This window comes from Lissotriton vulgaris, unplaced genomic scaffold, assembly GCF_964263255.1.
Source record: "Lissotriton vulgaris unplaced genomic scaffold, aLisVul1.2 SCAFFOLD_3018, whole genome shotgun sequence".
NCBI classification, from domain to species: Eukaryota; Metazoa; Chordata; class Amphibia; order Caudata; family Salamandridae; genus Lissotriton; species Lissotriton vulgaris.
In genome coordinates, this window is record NW_028243156.1 from 140,647 (window position 1) to 162,079 (window position 21,433).

Below are 21,433 nucleotides of genomic sequence, written 5' to 3' on the forward strand. Positions count from 1 at the left end.
GGGGCAGTGATCGTTCTCTGTTTTGGCCCAGGCATATAATTTGGACGGAGTATAGTATAGATTATAGACAGTCTTATAGGTCTAGGCTATTAAACTAGCTGACATAAGTAGTCGTGATGATAGGCAGAGACTCCTGTCAATATCTACATTTGGATTGTCAAGTCTGTCTGCCCACGCAATTTCTGTATGTTCTAGGTCATCTTGTACCTTATCCAGTAGCTGACCATAGATTGTACCTATTCTTGCTGTTCTTTTAGCGATGGTATCGATAATTTCAATTTTCTCCGAGTTAATATTAGGGTTCTTATGTTTGAGCATAGTATGAATCTGCAAATATTTAAAGTAGTGCCCATTTGGAAGATTACATTTTTGTTGTAGATCAGTAAAGGTATAAGCCTCATTCGCACCCAGAAGGTCGCCAACTGAGGTAATGCCTACAGAATGCCATTTCTTTGTGATAACATCGCTCCCTAGTTCGGGAAGAAGATTAGAATGCCATAGGGGAGAATACCTATTAAGATTTGGGATGTGCATATATTTCGTAATCCTTAACCAGATTGTCCAGGCACTCGTGATAACTTTGATTTTATTTTTCTTGTTGTAGCTTCTCTCTACTGGTCTCAGAAAAAGACCTTTAACTTTTTCCCCTAGGGATAGCTTGTATATAGATGGAATAGGTGCATCCTCCATAGTCTCTGAGCTAGGATTCTCATAAAGAAGGGGGGCCATCTGTTGGAGAAATGAAGCCCAGAGATATAGCAGAATGTTTGGAACAGCTAGTCCACCTTTGTTCTGTGGTAGTGACAAAAGCTTCAAGGATCTTCTGGTTTTGCCCTGTTGCCACATAAATTTGGACATGAGAGAGTCTAGAATTTTGAGGACCTTTTCTTCAGGTATCAATGGAATAGCCCGAAAAAGATAAAGCACCCTTGGCAAGATATTCATTTTTAAAAAGTTTCCTCTACCAATTATTGACAGCTGTAGACTATTAACCCGATCTAGGCCTTTCTTTACAGTGTTTAGTAATGGCTCATAATGGAGTTGAGAGATTCGTGTAACATCGGGGCTTATGCTAACACCTCGGTATGTAGCATTATTAGTTTTCCTGTGATCATTACAAATAATGTTATCCGTACATAGGATGATTGTTTTTTCTTTATTCAGAGAATATCCAGAGTAGCGTCCATAGGCTTGCGTTACTGCCTCTATTTCTGATATTGCTACAGAAGGATTAGGCGTTAGTACCGCAATATCATCGGCATAGGCAAATACTTTGGTTTCAAATTTGTTAACAACTATAGGTGTGATTAGTGGGTTCTCTAAAAGTTTCAAAATTAAAGGGTTTATATACAGGGCAAATAATATTGGAGAACATGGACAGCCTTGGCGTGTGCCTCTGGATACTCTAATTATACTTGATTCAGAGGCCATTATTTGTAATTTTGCTATTGGTTTAGAATACATAGCCATTATAGATTTGATAAATTTGGGGCTGAAATTATACTGCGTCAGGGCAGCCCATAAAAAGTTCCAGGACACCCGGTCAAAGGCCTTCTCGGCATTCAGAAGGATCATCGACATCTGGCCTCCTGTTGCAGACATTACATCAAACAGGGAGATTGCTCTTCGAGTATGGTCGGTCGTACCTTTGCCGGGGATAAACCCGTGCTGCCATGAGGAGACCAGATGTTCGACGACCCGTCCGAGCCGGATGGCCATTATTTTAGCGTATAATTTGGAGTCAGAATTGATTAGGGAAATTGGGCGATATGATGATAATTGATCCTGAGGTTTGCCCTTTTTTGGAAAGATAATTATATTTGTTTCTCTCCATGAGGTGGGTGGGATACCACTCCATTGGATCCCTAAAAATAGATGATATAATAGTGGTCCCAGGGTATGACTGAGAATTTTATATAGTTCCAGAGGTATTTTATCGGGGCCTGCCGCCTTCCCAGAAGCCAGTGAAAACAAAGCAAGCTGGACTTCTATAAGGGTAATTTCTTTCTCAAGCTCTTCTCTGGTATTATCATCTAAAGTCTTGTTTACCTCTGGTTGATCAAGAAGATCTTTCAAGAACAAGTCTGCGTCCGCCCTGCTGGTTCTGTTATCATCCTGGTAGAGGGTCTGATAGTATTGTTGAAATGCCCCAATTATTTCTGGTGTTTGTGTGAACGTCTGCCCTTGTGATTGTATCTTTGTGATGGCATTATGGGACATTTGCTGGCGTGTATGTAGTGCGAGATGTTTGCCAACTTTCTCCCTGTTCTCGTACACTTCTTTCCGGTGTGCTTTATATGTTTCAGCAGCTTTCTGAGTCAGGCCAGAGTTAAGCTCGGTTTTTAACACTAGCAGACGGTGCATAGCTAGTTTCCCATTTTCGCCTTGAGCTATTTGTGCCATGTGCTCTTCCTCGGCTCTGGTCAAATGAGCCAATTGTTGATGATATCCCATATTGTTTTGCTTCCGTATTCTAGCTTGATAGCTCGTAGTTTCGCCTCTTAGAGCCGCTTTAAAGCTATCCCATACAACAACCCTAGAGGCACTATATCTGTTTATATCAAAAAACTCTTGGGCCCAGCTAGTAATGTGAGTAATATAATCTTTGTTGGCTAACAGCTTCCTATCAAATGTCCAGATTCTACGCTCCCTCTTAATGGATCCAAGTTTAATAGTGAGAGTTAGAGCATTATGGTCCGAGATCATTTTAGATTCCTTTAAAATTGTAGCATTGTCAGCCAAATCACTAGTAGCAAATAGATAATCTATCCTGACATATTTGCTATGGGGGAAGGAATAATAAGTGTAGCCAGGGTCCGGATAGTTTTTTAGGTCCCATACATCGCTTAACCCAAAGCTATCACAAAGTCTACTAAGAGCTTTAAAGACTCGTGGCTTACGGCCAATATAGTGAGGGTGTGTATGACTACTGAATCGAGGGCCTAACGATATGTTTAGATTGCCACATAATATAAGTGGGCCCTGTATAGGTGCTAGCTCGAGCTCAAGTGTCTCAAATATAGTCGGATCATCCTGATTAGATCCGTAAATAGAACAGATGGTGATACCAATGCCCAGTTTGATAATTACCCATCTGCCATGAGTGTCTACTATTTTATGGGTGGCCTGTCCCAGAAAAGTTTTAGCAAGCACTGCTACCCCCCTAATATTGGAGGTTTGTGTGGTACATGCTAATAAATTATATCCTCTGATTTTGAGAAGGTGTCTTTTCAGCCAGGGCAGGTGTGTCTCTTGGAGGCAGATGATATCTGCTGGGTTTCGGTAAATTATTTCTCCCAGCCGTTGGCGTTTATCACTATCTAAGAGTCCTGAAACATTCCAAGTTCGTATAGTTAACTTCCCCATGGTCCTATGTTTAGCGAGCCATAATCTGCCAACGCCCTCAGCTCATATTGATAGTGTGTTTGATCTGACTTGATTTTGATTGCCCTATTTCGTGAGAGTAATATTGATTGAAAATAAAAAGTAAGACTTGGATTGACTCTGGGTCTGTTTTTTAAATTTCTTTTAAATGCTCCCCCCTCCCCCACTTTTCTCCCCCCACCTCCCATCCCCTCCCCCTATCCCCCCCTCTCCCTGCGAGACGTCCTGGGTCATAGGGCGCCCAGGTGTGGCCGTCGGCAGGGACTGAACGTCCCAGCACGCATGCACCGTGGCCTGATCAAAAATATAGACATTTTGGGTACATAGAATACATATAAGTTACTTCACTTTGTTGTCTTCCTAACCCAAATTTTTACAAAATTGAGATGCTCTCCTTCTTTATCTTGGTCCTATCTTTTTGTTTATTTTCATTTATTTATTTATTTATTTCCCCCCCCCCCCCCCAATGAACTGCTGGTGTGTAATCCGCTGGCGTATATGTTCAATAAAGTGTAATGCTTTAATGGTTTAAGACCGTTACAAAATGCCTTTTGGTTATTTTCCAGTGTTCTGCTTGCTTTTCTCAGTAATTTCTTTTAGATAGGCTTCAGCCTGGATCTCACTTGTGAAAGTTTTAATTGTTCCTTTATAGATGATTTTCAGACGCGCCGGGTTTTGTAGGTATACTGTTGCTCCAGTTTGTTCAAATGGGGCGAATAGTTGTCTCATTCGCCATCTGGGTTCTACTGTCGCCTGAGCTAAGTCAGGGCGCACAAAGAAACTAAATCCCTTGAATTCTGTTTTATTTGACGGTCTGGCAATATCATAGATTTTTTCCCTTAAGATGAAATTTCCTTAGTAGACCAACATGGCCCTCGGGTACTGTGGGGTTTGATGGTTACGTTTGGGGAGTACCAAGGGGAAGCGATGTGCGCGTTGGATCTCTTTATTCAGGTTCCAAGTTTGGAGTTCGGGAAAAGATGTTTTCAGAAGATCAGCCATGAAGCCCCTTGGATCATTTCCCTCTGCGCCCTCGGGAATGCCGAGCAAGCACAGATTGTTTCTCCTGCCTCGGTTCTCAAGGTCTTCAACCTTTTGCATCAGGTCTTTAATAACACCTTCATGTTCTTTTTCCTGAGTTTGGAGTTTTGTGACATCGAGCTCGAGATTTTCAGTACGGGTTTCGACAGAGGCCATTAATGTTTAAAGGATTATTAGGTGAATGAAATACAGAAGGTACAAGTGATGAAGGTGGTGGTATATGAGATAGAGAAGAAGGAGAACAGGTTGCAGGGCACTGGCAGCTTTGTCCTTCTACTTTTTTTTAAAAACTATTGGGAGATGAGTGTCCTGTTGGAAAGAGAGTTTCCTCTTAGATGAAGGCAGTGACTCAGGTTTTGTTATACTGTGGCCAGTCTCTGGCTGCAAATGGATCCGCTTTTGTTTTGGATCAAGTGTTTACTACATTGTCTCTGAAATTGTCTCAGGGAGTGTTGTGGGAGCAGATTTCTGTTTCAGTGGCGAAGGTTTTGGAAGCAAACCTGGTTTCACTTTCATAACCTGGTGGTGGAATCCGAAGAGGTGTCATTTTGGCTCAGTGTCGAACTAGAAGGCTTCGTATATGCTTTCATTACCGAGCCAGTGGGTGGGGCAGCCGAAACTGATTCTCGGTTGTTGGACAGGCCTCGTGAAGGGGCCGCTCCCTCCCTGCATAATAAGGACCGAACACCGGCTCTCCCGGTGTCACCAGAAGAACCACCCCGGCAACCCACAGAAGCAACCCACAACCCGTCCCCAACGGGACGCCTGCTCCTGAACACACCGACATCGGCCGGCCCGGGCCACCACCAGCAGCATTGCCCCGGCCCAGCCGCCATCTTGGACACTGCACCACGAGGCCGCGTGGCCTCAGCTCGACCCCAACCCTGGGCCTGGCCAGGCCCCGACATCGAGGCACCACCATCCACCCAGGAGGTGAAGAGACCACTTGGTAGGTCAATGGGAGAACGGAGTGTCGATGGCTCTCCCCCACCAGGTGCCGATCGCCCCCAGCCTCCCCGGGCGCTGGCTCCACCCCCCTGCTGGGTGTCTGGACTCCCTCATCCCGGACCTCCCGACCTCCAAGAGCGAGGGTCCGGACATCAAAGGAGGCCAGACCTATAACTGGGGCAGCTCCAGAGCAGGAAGGCAGTTGTATCCTGGAGTCGAGAGACACCTTGAAGAACTCATCCTTGACGGACTGCTGGCGCTGCCGCAGCCCTGCCTTGTGAACCTTCGCTCCTGCCTGCTGGCGCTGCCGCGGCCCTTTGCAACCTACATCGTCGTCGGGACCTGCTGGCGCTGCCGCGGCCCATCTTTGTGAGTCATCGTTCCTGCCTGCTGGCGTTGCCGCGGCCCTCTGCAACCTACATCATCGTCGGGACCTGCTGGCGCTGCCGCGGCCCATCCTTGTGAACCATCGCTCCTGCCTGCTGGCGCTGCCGTGGCCCTCTGCACCCTACACCTTCGTCGGGACCTGCTGGCGCTGCCGCGGCCCATCCTTGAGTGAACCATCGCCTTGCCTGCTGGCGCTGCCGCGGCCCTTCTCAAACGAGACTTATCATCCTAGCCTGCCGGCGCTGCCGCGGCCCGACCTTCCAGAACTCCGAGCTCGAGGATTGTGAGCTACCCATCCTGCCACCCCCGTACCAGACCGGTACCAAGACTGTCCCGCTACCCTTTTCCCCCTCAGAGACTAGAATTGAGAGGACCCTCATGTCCGATCACTGTACCGTTGATAACCTTGCTTCAAGAATCGTATATAAAGAGAGTTGACCTCATCCTTGTGTGGTGTCCATCTGTGGGGGGGGGAAGTTACTTGTCTGTACGATCGCTGGAGACGGCCCTCACCGGAGGCCTCTCCCCCTGTCCTCGGCCGACCCTCCGGGTCCCCGTCTAACATTGGTGGCCAGCGGCGCGATCCGAACCAACGCGTAATCGTACAGAACGTAACTCACCCCACGACTCAACCACAATGACAACAAAAGAGAGCGGATCCACAGAAAAATTCCAGATGGAGAAACTAGAAGACTACAACCACAGAGAGCTAAAACAATTTTGCATAGAACTAGGCATTGCTACCACAGGACTGAGCACGAAAGAAGACTTCAAAAAAACCCTAGAATCTTGGGCAGAGACGGGTACGACCGTACCCCAAAACCAAAGCCTCGAGGCACCGGAAACGAGCACCCCTCCGACGGAAGGAAGAAGAACAGGTCTCTCCCCAGAGGAGATCCGAGAACGAGAGAAAAGCAGACTCCATGAATTGGAGCTGGCACGGCTTCGGTTGGACGGAGAACTGAAATTGGCGGAACAAAAGATAACATTGGAACACTTGCGGCTCCGAGAGGAGCGGGAAGAGAAGCAAAAACAGAGGGAGTTAGAAGAGAAAAAACTGGCCTACGAACATGAGCGCAATCTAGCAGAAATAGAGCTGCGGAAGCAGAATAAAGATCTCGGGGTGCCCGAGCGCCCAAACACTCCTGGCACCACAGACCCTAAAGCCCACATCCCCAAGGATGTCGTCAGAGAATATTATCGGAACGACGATATCCAGCAATGGTTCAAAGCCTACGAGATAGCCATGACCTCCCACCGGATTGCTCGAAGTGACTGGGGAGCCGGGTTATGGGGGAGGTTCGTTAACGAAGGGCGCGACGCCCTGCTGCAACTCCCGGACCATCAAATGACCTCCTACGACCACATGAAGGCCGCCCTCCTCACTCGATACGGACTCACGCCCGAGATGTACCGCCAGCGGTTCCGCGACTGCAAACGGATCCCGGGTACAACTTGGGTGGAGTACGTGAACTTTTTCAGCAGAGCATTCGAGGGGTGGATCAAGGGCAGCCAGGTAACCACCTACGAACAACTCTTTAACCTCATTGTGTGGGAGCACCTCTCCAACAATTGCTTTGTCGCGCTCAGGCAGCACCTCCTCGACAGTAAACTGACTGAACCTCGGCAACTCGCCGCCGAAGCTGACCGATGGGAAAGCACCCGAGTTGCCCGAAGCGAGCCAAACAGAACCAACCAAGGTCCCCATCGCCCCCGAGGAGGAGGAGGCCAGGGTCGGGGCAGAGACGCCGTCCCGGCGGCTCCCGCCAGCAACACCCCGCCCCCGGCCGGCAGGGGAAACCCCCCAATGCGTCCAGGGTTCCGAGCCAACGTTACTTGCCACCGGTGCCAGCGGACCGGCCACTATGCAAACAACCCTAATTGCCCGAAGAACCAGAGTCCTATACCCTGCCAGTCGCTGCCGCCGCCCCGGGAGAAGAGCAAGCCCCAGAGGATTATGAAGAATACGAACAGGAACAGCCCGAGTGGGAACCAGCCGCCATGTCCCTGGTTTGCCTAGGGGACCGAGACATGATTCCGCAGGCTCCCCTACCCGCCAACACGAGGAAATACAGCCAGTGGGTCAACATAAATGGGCGCCAGGCTGAAGCCCTACGCGACACCAGGGCCAGTGTGACGGCAGTCCGCTGTCATCTGGTAACCCCGGAACAGATCTTGCCAAACGTCCTTTGCCCCGTCCGATCAGCCGACAACTCTGAGAGCCTGTGTCGGATGGCCTGCGTCCCCTTCGAGTGGGGAGGAGTGTCCGGTATGCTGAAGGTGACTGTCCGCGATGATGCCCCTGTGGACTGCCTCCTGGGAAACGACCTCGAAAGTTCCCCCATGGCAGCCGTTGAAAGAAGAGAGCACCTGGGGATGCTGGGCCTCCCTGAATGGGCCTGCGTAACGAGCCGGTCCATGGCCACCCGCGCCATCTCCAGTCCCGAAGAACCCGAGTGGCCAGAACCTCCTCCCCCGATCGTCCCGGAGGGAGACGCCCTAAGCACCAATCCCCCAGAACAAAACGACAAAGGGCCCGTTCAACTCCAGGACCTTCCCGAACTGGCCCAGTGGCATCAAGAGGGTGGTCCCACCCAGGAACAATTCCGACAGGAACAGAAGACCTGTCCCTCCCTCGAGGGACTCCGGCAGCAAGCCCTCGCCCAGAGCGCAGGAGACACCGCAGGGGCCCACTGGATTTATTGGGACAATGACCTGCTCTACAGCGAACAAAGAATTGCGGAGCTGGGGGCCAGTCGGGTGCTGGTGGTGCCCCTCCGCTTCAGAGACTTCCTTTTGAACTTAGCGCACGATGTCCCCCTTGCTGGACACTTGGGACAAGACAAAACATACAACCGCCTGGTAACACACTTTTACTGGCCCAAAATGGGAAATGATGTCTCCAACCACTGCCAGGCCTGCCCCACCTGCCAGGCCAGCGGGAAGAGCGTCCGAAAGATCAAAGCACCCTTGCAACCCTTTCCCGTCGTCACCACCCCGTTCGAACGGGTGGGAATAGACATTGCGGGGCCCCTAGACCCCCGAACGGCCCAGGGGCACCGGTTCATCCTAGTCCTGGTGGACCACGCCACCCGGTATCCCGAGGCCATTCCTCTTCGGACCGTGACAGCACCCGTGGTGGGCCGAGCCCTAATGGGGATCTTCTCTCGAGTGGGCTTCCCCCGGGAGGTCGTCAGCGACAGGGGCACGAACTTTATCTCAAAGTACATGAGGTCCCTCTGGCAGCAGTGCGGGGTCACCTACCGGTTCACGACCCCTTATCACCCGCAAGGAAACGGACTGGTCGAGCGGTTTAACCGCACTCTCAAGGGGATGATCATGGGCCTGGAAGAACCCCTACGCCGCCAATGGGACGTGCTGCTCCCGTGCCTCCTCTTCGCCTATCGAGAAGTTCCCCAGAAATCCCTCGGCTTCAGCCCCTTCGAGCTCCTGTACGGACACCCCGTCCGGGGCCCCCTCAGCCTGGTCAAGGAAGGATGGGAGATGGCCCCCCAGAAGACCCCTTCGGGCGTCTATAAGTATCTCCTGACCCTCCGCAATCAGACCCAGCGATTCCGGGAACTCGCCAAAGCCAACCTGGAGGCCAGTCAGGAGGACATGAAGAAATGGTACGATCAACATGCCTCCTCCATCGAGTTCGAACCAGGCCAGCAAGTATGGGTGATGTCTCCAGTCGAACCTTGTGCCCTGCAGGACAAATGGACAGGACCCTTCAAGGTGGTAGAGCGCAAGGGCCCTGTCACCTACCTAATAGACATGGAATCCCCCCGGAACCCACTCCGAGTCCTCCACGCCAACAGACTCAAACCCCACTTCGTACGCTCGGAGCTCAGCCTACTAATGGCAACAGATAGTGGAACAGAAGAAGACTCTGAGCCCCTCCCTGACCTACTGAGGACCTGTGAAAAAGATGGCTCAGTGGAAGGGGTCAGACTCTCCGAGGCCTTGTCCCCAGAACAACGCCAAGACTGTCGGGCTCTCCTGCTACAATATGCGAACCTGTTCTCCCTCACCCCAGGGGTCACCCCCTGGTGCCTTCACGACGTGGACACTGGGGATAGTCCCCCTATTCGACACAGGGCGTACCGAGTGCCAGATCGGGTGCGCACCTGCATCCAGGACGAAGTCTCTAAAATGCTGGCCCTAGGAGTGATCGAGCCTTCCGACAGCCCCTGGGCCAGCCCAGTCGTACTGGTCCCCAAGGCTGCCGCCCCGGGCGTCGCCCCCGAGCTCCGGTTCTGTGTAGACTATCGGGGCCTGAACGCTGTTACCCGAACCGACGCTCACCCATCCCCCGGGCGGACGAGCTGGTTGACCGCATGGGAGCTGCCCGCTATCTGAGCATCTTCGATCTAACAGCAGGCTACTGGCAGATCGGCCTCACCCCCAGGGCCCAAGAACGATCCGCCTTCTCTACCCCGGATGGCCACTACCACTTCAAAGTGATGCCATTCGGCATGAAAAATGCTCCAGCGACCTTCCAACGCCTTGTGAACCAGGTACTGGCGGGCCTCGAAGAATTCAGCGCCGCCTACCTGGACGATATCGCTGTGTACAGTCGTCACTGGGCAGACCACCTTCACCACCTCCGAGAAGTCCTGCACGCCCTCCAGCAGGCCGGCCTCACCATCAAAGCCAGCAAATGTCAGGTTGGCCAGGGGTCCGTGACCTATCTCGGACACCAAGTGGGGAGCGGACTGGTGGCCCCCCTTCAGCTCAAGATCGCTGCCATCCAGTCCTGGCAACCTCCTGTCACCCAAACCGAGGTCCGAGCCTTCCTAGGGCTCACCGGATACTACCGGCGGTTTGTAAAAGACTATGGCAGCATTGTGGGGCCCCTCACAGAGCTCACATCCAAGAAAAACCCCAAAACCGTCAACTGGACTCCGGACTGTCAAGCGGTCTTGGAGAAGTTGAAGGCCGCCATGTGCACCGCCCCCCCGTGCTCCAGGCCCCCGACTACAGCCAAGAGTTCATCGTCCAGACGGACGCCTCGGATCATGGCGTTGGGGCAGTACTCTCTCAACTCAACGCCGAGGGAGTCGATCAACCAGTGGCCTTCATCAGCCGACGCCTGCTGGCCCGAGACCAGCGCTGGAGCACCATCGAACGGGAGGCCTTCGCAGTGGTATGGGCCCTCAAGAAACTCCGGCCCTACCTCTTCGGTACCCATTTCAGGGTACAAACAGACCATAGACCCCTGCAATGGCTGATGCAGATGCGGGGGGAGAACCCAAAACTGTTGCGATGGTCCATCTCCTTGCAGGGGATGGACTTCACTGTGGAGCATCGCCCTGGCCAAGACCACGCCAACGCGGACGGCCTGTCACGCTTTTTCCGCCTCGGCGAAGAGAGTACCCAAGAAGATGGGTGACTCTCCCTGCCTTCAGCTGGGGGGGGGGGCGCATGTTGGACAGGCCTCGTGAAGGGGCCGCTCCCTCCCTGCATAATAAGGACCGAACACCGGCTCTCCCGGTGTCACCAGAAGAACCACCCCGGCAACCCACAGAAGCAACCCGCAACCCGTCCCCAACGGGACGCCTGCTCCCGAACACACCGACATCGGCCGGCCCGGGCCACCGCCAGCAGCATTGCCCCGGCCCAGCCGCCATCTTGGACACTGCACCACGAGGCCGCGTGGCCTCAGCTCGACCCCAACCCTGGGCCTGGCCAGGCCCCGACATCGAGGCACCACCATCCACCCAGGAGGTGAAGAGACCACTTGGCAGGTCAATGGGAGAACGGAGTGTCGATGGCTCTCCCCCAACAGGTGCCGAGCGCTGGCTCCACCCCCCTGCTGGGTGTCTGGACTCCCTCATCCCGGACCTCCCGACCTCCAAGAGCGAGGGTCCGGACATCAAAGGAGGCCAGACCTATAACTGGGGCAGCTCCAGAGCAGGAAGGCAGTTGTATCCTGGAGTCGAGAGACACCTTGAAGAACTCATCCTTGACGGACTGCTGGCGCTGCCGCAGCCCTGCCTTGTGAACCTTCGCTCCTGCCTGTTGGCGCTGCCGCGGCCCTTTGCAACCTACATCGTCGTCGGGACCTGCTGGCGCTGCCGCGGCCCATCTTTGTGAGTCATCGTTCCTGCCTGCTGGCGTTGCCGCGGCCCTCTGCAACCTACATCATCGTCGGGACCTGCTGGCGCTGCCGCGGCCCATCCTTGTGAACCATCGCCTTGCCTGCTGGCGCTGTCGCGGCCCTTCTCAAACGAGACTTATCATCCTAGCCTGCCGGCGCTGCCGCGGCCCGACCTTCCAGAACTCCGAGCTCGAGGATTGTGAGCTACCCATCCTTCCACCCCCGTACCAGACCGGTACCAAGACTGTCCCGCTACCCTTTTCCCCCTCAGAGACTAGAATTGAGAGGACCCTCATGTCCCGATCACTGTACCGTTGATAGCCTTGCTTCAAGAATCGTATATAAAGAGAGTTGACCTCATCCTTGTGTGGTGTCCATCTGTGGGGGGGGGGGGGGGGGGGGGGGGGGAAGTTACTTGTCTGTACGATCGCTGGAGACGGCCCTCACCGGAGGCCTCTCCCCCTGTCCTCGGCCGACCCTCCGGGTCCCCGTCTAACATCGGTGCACACCATGGCCAGTTGGCCGTGGTGGACCGGAAGTATTTGTTTTCTAGGAACCAAAGGTTTTTGAGTAGGCAGGTGAGGGCTTTGCGTACTCACGGCACGTTGACACAGTGGAAGATCATGTGACTCAAAATCAATCTCTAAGTCGGAGTCCGACCTTGAACAGAAAAGGACCCTTTTTCTTCGGCAGCGAAAGCTTCCAGATCTTCCACTTCTGGTTCGATATCTTCTTGGCCAAAGATAGAAGGCATGTGTTCCATGTCAGGTATCTGCAACTCTCTGCATTGTGCCCGACGGTCCCGCAAGGTTTTTTTAGAACGAAACTATCAACAGGCTTCATAATCTTTTTGTTTGTGCTTGGGGACAAGCCTGGATTGCAGACCTCGTGAGGGTCGGTCCGCAGGTACTTTGAATGGCACTGAGGACAGAATCTAAATGGAGTCCGTTCCATCAGCAGAGTATCATCGATGGAGTTGAATGAGTGTAAAGAAGCGCGGATGGGAGAGTACTGAAAGCCGGGATTGGAGTGTTACGACCTGACAAATTAAAATTCCCAGAATTTCAATACGAAAACGTGCTTGAAAACAATACAGACGAGGATACAGTGAATTAAGCACTGAGAGGATCCCATAAACGGTCTCGAACAGGAGTACAGTAATACACGTCCAAACCCGATGGCAGAAAGAAAACAATCTAACAATGGAGTTGACGCCCATGCACACTATTACCAAGAGGAGGACCCACCTTAACTCATGACTCGCAAGACTTCATTAAAGAAAAACAACTTGCAAGTCTCCTGACCCAACACTAGATGGCAGAAGTATGCAAAGCAAGAGTATCAATAGCCATACATGCCTCAAACATAACTTTACAAGTATAGAAAAATCAGACTGACTGTATGAGTGTGACAGTGGGTGTGTGAGAGGCAGTATGGGTCAATAAGTGGGTGTGTGAGAGGTTGTATGAATGGGTGAATATGTGTGTGAGTGGCTTTATTGGTGACTGTGGTGACAGTGTGAGTGGCACTATGGGTGAAAGAGTGCGTGTGTGAGTGGCTGTATGGATGAGTGGTTGTGTGACTGGCTGTATGAGTGAGTGAGTGTGTGTCAGTAGTTGTATGGTTCTGTATATGGGTATTTAAGTGGTTGTGTGGGTGTGTGAGTGGGTATATGAGAGGTTGTATTGGGTGTGAGTGGTTTTGTGGATGATGCCATTTGGGATGTCATAAGTGATGTCACTGACCATGCCATGAGTGATGCAATATGCGAGGTCATAAGCAGTGCATTGCAGGTGCGTAAGTTATAGTTAGCTCAGGTAACTGTAATTGCTGAATTTCAATGGTTTTGTACGGGTGAAATTTGAGTCTAACTATAACGTCCCAGTTACCTTTGTTTTCTTTGAGTGAATGTATACAGTCTTTGAAATTCTATTTCCTAACTTTAACGCTCCTGTAACCTTTGTTTTTTTCAATGAATAACAACAGTTTTGTACATTTTATTTCCTAACTGTAACCTTTCAGAGTGGGTGTGTGAGTGGCTTTATAGGTAGGCGAGTGGGTGTGGGTTGGCTGTATGGGTCGGTAAATGACTATATGGGTGTGTACATAGCTGTGTAAGTGGGTGTAGGAGTGCCTGTGTTCATCTGTAAGTGTCTGAGTGGGTCTGTGAGTGGTTGCATGAGTGTGTGTGTGGATCTGTGAGTGGGTGCATGAGTGTCTGAGAGGGTCTGTGAGTGGATGCGTAAGTGTGTGAGTGTTTCTGTGAGTGGGTACGTGGGTCTGTGCAGGAGTGTCTATGATGGTCTATGAGAGGATAACTGAGTCTCTGGGTAGGTGAGTGAGTGGATGGGTGTGTGAGCGGCTAAGTGGGTCTGTGAGTGGTTGTGTGAGTCTCTGAGTGGGTTTGTGAGTAGGTGACTGAGGGTCTATGTGGGTCAGTCAGTGGGTGCGTGAGTATAGGGGAGGATCTGTGAGTGGGTGCATGAGTCTCTGAGTGGGTCTGTGAGAGGGTGCAAGACTGAGTGGGTCTGTGAGTGGGTCTGTGAGTGTGTGCATGAATGTGTGACTAGGTGTGTGAGTCTCTGAGTGGGTAAATAAGTGCTTGAATGGATCTGTAAGTGGATGTATGAGTGTCTGAGTGTGTCTGTCAGTGGGTACTTAATGTCTCTCAGTGGGCCTGTGAGTGGGTGCTATAAACACATCACAGATGTATCAATGTTTGCAGCAAGATGACAGAACATAAACTTAAATATGTACTAAAGAAAATGATAACAGTACCTGAGGCCTGTCAGACACATATTTCGCACAATGGCGGATAAGACGTATGGCTTCCATGCTGGTGTCTGGGAAAGCTGCATTACATGCAAACTCTGACAAGCACTTCACTGCATCCTGAAATGAATCTATTGTAGCTGGAAAGTGTTTTTCAAACACAATCGCTGTAATAAAAAGGGTGATAAATATGAATAGTGCAAATGAAAGTTCAGGTGTGATGAGAACATTCTATATACTATGCTGCTTGTAACGGAATGTTCCCCTAACTAACGTAAAAGACAAATTTCAGATGCTTTCCTACCCAGGAAAATGGATGTAAAATAAAAACAAGACAAATATTATAAAACAGATAAATACCAAATAAATACAAGACTATGGGGGTCAATCTAATTTTCAGTGGGGGGCCTGTTTCTGCACCAGGGCGATGGAGCAATTTACTGAACTGACCAAAATAGCAGGGGCTGCATTGCAAATGGCCCCATAAATTCCGAGGGACCTGGTAATGGCAGGTGAAATCCTTTTGTGAAAAACTCATACAGAACATGCCGGCATTGGTGTGGAAATACTGATTTATACATTTTGTTCCCCATAAATGTGCAATTCTCATTATTTCTCTTCCACTATAATTACTGCAAACGCTGGTAGCAGTAAGTCTGGGGTGGAGACAACATGTGAACTTTTTTACCACTTTTACTGCAACCCTAAGGGTCTGGTTCCTCGAAAAGAAGGAAATCGCTCATGCTGGTTTCCTGCAATGTTTGGAGAAAATTTTCAATTGTGTGGAAATTTACAAAGTTTTCCAAGACCATGCTTGAGGAGTTGCAACAATTGCAGGTTTCTAGGAGTACTTTTGAGAACTTTTTTAGATTTACCATTTATGACAAAGTGTAGGCGTTTATGCAGGAGTAAATGTACATGAGGTATATTTACACATTGGAATCATATTTCACATGTGATAAAAGGAATACGTAGGTGCGGTAGAATAAACTACTTACTTTTGGTAATTTTCTTTCTAGTGAGTTTCAGCAGGTGAAACACTAAATCAAAAAACTCAACGCATAAGCTCTTACAAACCGATAGGTGGCACCAACAGCTTTCATCATGACTCCAATCTGCTTCCGGACAATGGTCCCCTTCAGGGCATCCTACAAGCCGCAGCATGTCTCACCCATGATCTGAGGAAATATGATCATATCACCCCCATCCTGAAGTAACTCCACTAGTTCCCTTAATTGGATCGCACCATTTTAATAACCAGTTGCATCATTTACAAAGCCATCGAAACCCACACCTCTGTCTATCAGTCTGAAAAGCTCACTATCTCTGTTGGCTCTTGGCACACCAACAGCCAGGATACACTGCCTAACTGGACACAAGGAAGGAAAAATGGGAAATATAAGGCACCAGGCCTTTTCATCTACGCACTTAGTATCTGGAATAATATCCCATATCCATTAGGACTGCATACATATAGGGTTAATCACTGGCTTACCAGATATTGGGGTACTTTAATCCAATCCTGCTCATAATCGGAATGAACCAACATGCTGAAAATATGCCACCTGGGACTACATGGGCTTTTTGCACATTCATTGTCAGACCTTGAAATTTAGATATTGGGAATTTGTTGCAGACTTGTTTCGCCTTAGGTGTTGGCAAAATAATTGTGTGGATGAACTGACGTTTTAATGAGTTTTGGGAACTACAATGACGTGGAGCATGCCGCGCACAAAATAGAGTTTAGCTTTGGAATATTTACGATAAATGAAAGGGTGACTCTTCCTCAAGGCAAAGACTTGCCAGTCACATCACACCTGTCAAAGTGTTCTGCTGTGCTCCTTGTCTTTGGGTGCAATAATAAATATTGATTTAATTCACATTACCGTGCAGGGGTACCACCTTTACTCTGTGTATTTATGGTATTTGTAAAGCAAGAACCTAGACAACGACAGCGGACAACTCTAGGGTCAGAGGCTAGAATACAGTCAGCAGATGATCTGAGAGGTAGCTGGCTTATGGACTAATACATCATCCTGGTGTAATGTTCTTTAAAGAGATGTGTCTTAAACTCTTTCTTCTATAATGACATGTCTTTTTAATATGGAATCCACTTGCAACCCAAATAATTGATCCTGATTGAAAGGAACATTAATGAGGTTCAGCTGCATCTCTGGAGAATCCTGGCAACCCTGAAGAGGGTCTTTGAAGTTCTCTGGCACATACTTGGACATGCTCTACAGCTGGGTACAAGCTCAAACTTTCAGTTTCAGACCAGGTTTCCACCATAAAGTCTCCTCTTTCACAATAACATGCATTTTAGCTTTATGGTGATCTGCCACATTCTGGGTGACTCAAAGGTATTTTGCTATCTCATCTGCTGTTGAAGCCTTCACTGAATAGGGTTTGAATGATGGGTCCTCCAGGGATTGCCTCCCTCCTAAGTGGGGATTTGCCCATAATAAGTGTATTGGAATTCCAGCTCATGGTCCGGGCAGAAGTCATTGTGACATGAGTGAAGTGGAGAAGGCAACTGCAGTGGTGGGTCTGGTGGCAGAGGTACATGATTAGTGTGCTTGGGGTAATACTTCTTAGGAATGGAAAACATAATCAGTACCTCAGATATGGCCTTCTCAAAAGTTATTTTCTCTTTTTTTTGGAGGTGCTCAGGTTGTATCTTGCTGTGGTGAGCAAGCATCATCTTTGGCTGAGGATGAATATATATCCCGCTCTGCCTGACATAAGGCAATTGATACAAGGAGTTGGTTCACTTGATGTTGAGGAGGGCATAAAAAAACGGTCTGTGCCTCATGGCCAAGTCAGCATGGTTAGGCTTCAAGGCTTGAAGCCCTATGCTTGAGGTTTCTCTGGAACATAGGTGGCTGTCGGTGCCAAGTCGGCTCATGATTAGTACTCTTTGCCAGCTTCAAGTCCCCTTTAGTGCAGGCTTGTGGCTTGAATCCTAGCTCCCTTGAGATTAGTGCTTAGGCTGGTTTCGAGATTCTTGTTGCAGTTGAGCCCCGGGAAGGACGCTCCTCCAATGATGGCAATGATGTGGAGGTATTCAGTGCAGTCTATGAGCCAGATGTACTACCCTTTTTTGCGGCCACAAACGGGAAATAGCATTTGCAACTCCCACTATTAGGAAGGGGCGCCCCTTCCTAATAGCGAGTCACCATGCCATGTACAATTGTTTTGCGACCGCATTTGTGGCTGCAAAACACTTGCAGTTTGCCTACTTCAAGTAGGTGGTAAACTACTCACAAACTGTAAGGGGTTCCCAGGGGACCCCTTTCCCTTTGTGAGTATGAGAGAAAAAATTTTTATGAGCATGCAGTGGTCGCGGTGCTTTGGAGCAGAACACACTCGGAGTTGGTTACCAGTACAGGCTCATCAAGGCTTGATTACGCGGTATTGAGACAGCGGGAGCGGCTACGTACTAATTCCCAATAATACAGTACAGATGGCACATTCTTTTGGACCTTTATGTCTATGCATCCACTAGGCTTCTAGTGGTCATACAACTGTGATCATTTTTTTTTTAAACTGACTGAAAATATGACGTGCTCGGCTATTGTTTCCACCCTCGAGAAAGTCCTTTCGGACGAAACACGTGTCGGCTGCCCATTTCTCTTGTGTTGGAATTGCTGATATGGAATAAAGGATACACATAAGGAAATTGAAATAAATGTATGGACTATGATGGTCAATGCCTGTGATACAGATTTGGACTAATTTTTTGATGTGCCTCGGCATTTGTGCAATATGTCCCAGGACCCACTGCCTCCCCTTTTCTTTTTTAAATGCATCCCCTTTTTTTCCTTTAAGGAAAACGGGATGCATTAAAAAAAAAGGCTGCTTTATTTAAAAGCAGTACCAGACATGGTGGTCAGCTGGCCCCAGCAGGCCACCATCCCTGGGAGTGCTAGCCATTCCTAATGGGGGATGGGGGCAAATTGAGCCTGCCTCATTAATATTGATGAGGCATGCAATTTGCGACCCCATTTGGATTCTCAAAAAGTGTCTGTGACACTGTTATACATCCCAATTTGCAAGTCGCAAATGCGATGACATTTGCAAGTCGCAAATTGGTGAGTCGTACATCTGGCCCTATGTTCTGTATGCAGGTTTCAATGGGGCTCCTGGAGTTGGCTCATCTCAGTAGTGTGAAAGTTCTCTGATGACCATGTTTCTGTGTTCCGAACTCCTTGGCCCAGCGAGATACCGGATGGACCTTGTCTCTCCCCATTGAGAGTACATTTCCATGATGTCCTCTGCCTTGAGGATGGTCAGTGGCTCTGGAAAGCCTCAGCCCTGTATCTCCTAATGCGCACAACAATGTTTCCTCTGCTATCAAATAGTCTTTTCATTAACCTATTTATTTTTTTGATGGCCTGGAAGGTTGAACAGCTCGATTCCTCATGATCTATGGGTACGCAGAGGTTACAGAACCTATGGTAGTCTGATCGCAGTAACTTACTGCTGTACCTGGGGTTAAACTTGAAGGGGAGCGTGTTCTCTATACCCCCCTCCGCTCTGGCAGCAATAAAAAAACGTTGGACTTGGTCGATTCCAGGCCCATCAATTGACTATGTCTTCTCTATTCATTGGAAGCAATTTGGTTATCTGAAGGTGAACAACTGGTCTTTTTTAGCTTGATGGTCTCACAGCTTCAAAAGCACACCTGAACCCAATGGCAGAGAAAAATTTGAGGTGGAGTATTTGCCTTACTGCATTGTGGGTTTTGGAGAAAAATCACAATTTACCTCGAAACCAAAACTTATATTCTGAAGGAAAACAAATAGATGTCAGGAGCATGCAAAGAATGTAATCCACATCTACACGTGCTACAAATTTTTTTTTGGTAGATATGTCTAACTGCAGATTTCTCACCTGATGAATCGATACCAGAGTGATACTCCATCCAAGAAGATGGGTTTGAGGAGAGGACTTTACACAAGGTAGTCGTGCAGCACTGAGCAGGCAAAATTACTCTCCCTGTGGACAGATGCCCATGTGGCTGCTTCGCAGGTGTCTACAATTGGCAGGATCCGAGCAAAGGCAGTCGCTTAACTTTCACTTGGATAAAAGAAGCTATAGGGCCCTCAGGATAATCCTTTTTGGTCAAGGGGGAGCAAAGTCTAATTCTTCGTATTTCTGTTCATTATTTGCATAAATTATTATTGTCAGTAGCATGTATCCAGCTACATCCAAGCGGCCACCCTAATCTGGCGTCCCCGCGTGGTCTAAGTCAGTCCTGACTTAGACCTCGCGGGGCCGCGGGATAAGGGTGGCCGCTTGGATGTAGGTGGATTCAGTGCTACTGACCCACTAGGAATATTAACGGGAGCTTGCTACTGCACGGACAATAATAATTTATACAAATACTGAACAGAAATACGAAGAATTGATTGTGCGTTTTTTCTATTAGCCCAATCCGTAACAGGCTGGGACGGAATTACAACCAGCCAGGAGGTGGAAAACGATTTTGAGTATTACCACAAAGCCCTGAGGAAGTCGTGGGTAATCCTCCCGAACGACGAAACACGTGTTGGCTAAAGCTGGAACGCCCTTTTTTTACATTAAAAAAGAATACATTGTGTCAATGTTCATGTGGAATTGGAATAACAAATTAATCTGTTGAGATATGTACTGTGGTGTGCTAGGCTCCTGTTCAACGGTCATCGATACATATGGCATGCATCAAGCATGTTAGAAGAAACAAATTGAGGTACCACTGCAATATGATGAAGTGAGCAGGGGGACATATATGAGAAAGCTCTTTTGAGAAACGAATCCGAACAGGTGATTAGAATAACAAAGGGGGATCAGGCAAAGTAAGAAAGGCCATAAAGGCCCAAAACCTCTCGGGGGAGGAGGGGGGGTGGGGGGGGGGGGGGGGGTTGGAGTGTTGCACTTTACAAATGCTGTTTGAGTGACTTATTGAAAAAGGCATGCAAGCAACCCTTAAGGGTGCCCAGAGCAAAGGCTTGTTGGGCCAAAGATAATATGAACATAAGAACATCAGTTGAAGCAGTCTGTAGAGTGTCAATTTGCTTTTCATCAAACCAGGAGTCAAAGTTTACTCAGTGGCCTCATTTTATAGATGTCATGGAAGGACACATAGTAGCCAAAATTACACCTCCTTCCTCCCATGGTGGCTCAAAGCCGCTCAGTTAGTTCTGCTCAATCTGCACGCACAAAGGTGTATATTGTGGAGGTTTAGGATTGAAACCCTGCCTTGCTACTGGGATAGCAGATCCTCCAGAAGAGCAAGTTGAAGAGGTGGGCAGATGCACAGGGTCAACAATTAGAAGAACCAGGCCCTACTGGAGCAACATAGGGAAATCAGAGTAAGATGTACTCATTCTCTGCTGAATTTCCTTAAGACCCGTGGGGTCAGTGGGAAGGTGGAAATGCTTACAGGAGGCAGGAGCCTACCAAAGAGTTAACACATCTCCTAAAGGTCGCCTAACAGGTGTACTCTAGAGCACAGAAGGCTGGACATTCAGTGTTTTCAGAAGGCAAAGAAACCCTGTGCTGCCACTGGGTACAGACGCCACTCTTGATCAGCGAGAAGACCCCTAATATGCTTGTTCACTCTGATGTTGAAGGATCAAACCAGATAACTGACCATCAGGGAAATCCTGTGAAGTGACTGCCAGTGCTATAGCTTAGGAGCCTCTGGAAAGAGGACACAAGACCTCTACTCCACCTTGCTTGTTGCAGAACAACATGGCGATTGTGTTATCCATCAGCAACCGTCCTTGATAGATGGCTGAAAGGCCTTTAGCATCA

The 21,433-nt window shown here is 49.3% G+C and overlaps 1 protein-coding gene across 1 annotated transcript in view; it reads right to left on the reverse strand.

The window, feature by feature from the left end:
* Nucleotides 1–21,433, reverse strand: part of LOC147668689 (brefeldin A-inhibited guanine nucleotide-exchange protein 1-like) — a gene marked incomplete at its 3' end in the record, with an annotated part of 274,357 nt that overhangs the window by 140,289 nt on the left and 112,635 nt on the right. Inside the window, exon 9 of the mRNA XM_086948511.1 lies at nucleotides 14,642–14,802. Within this exon, the coding sequence (XP_086804637.1) occupies nucleotides 14,642–14,802 (161 nt within the window). The remainder of the gene's footprint in view (nucleotides 1–14,641; nucleotides 14,803–21,433) is intronic.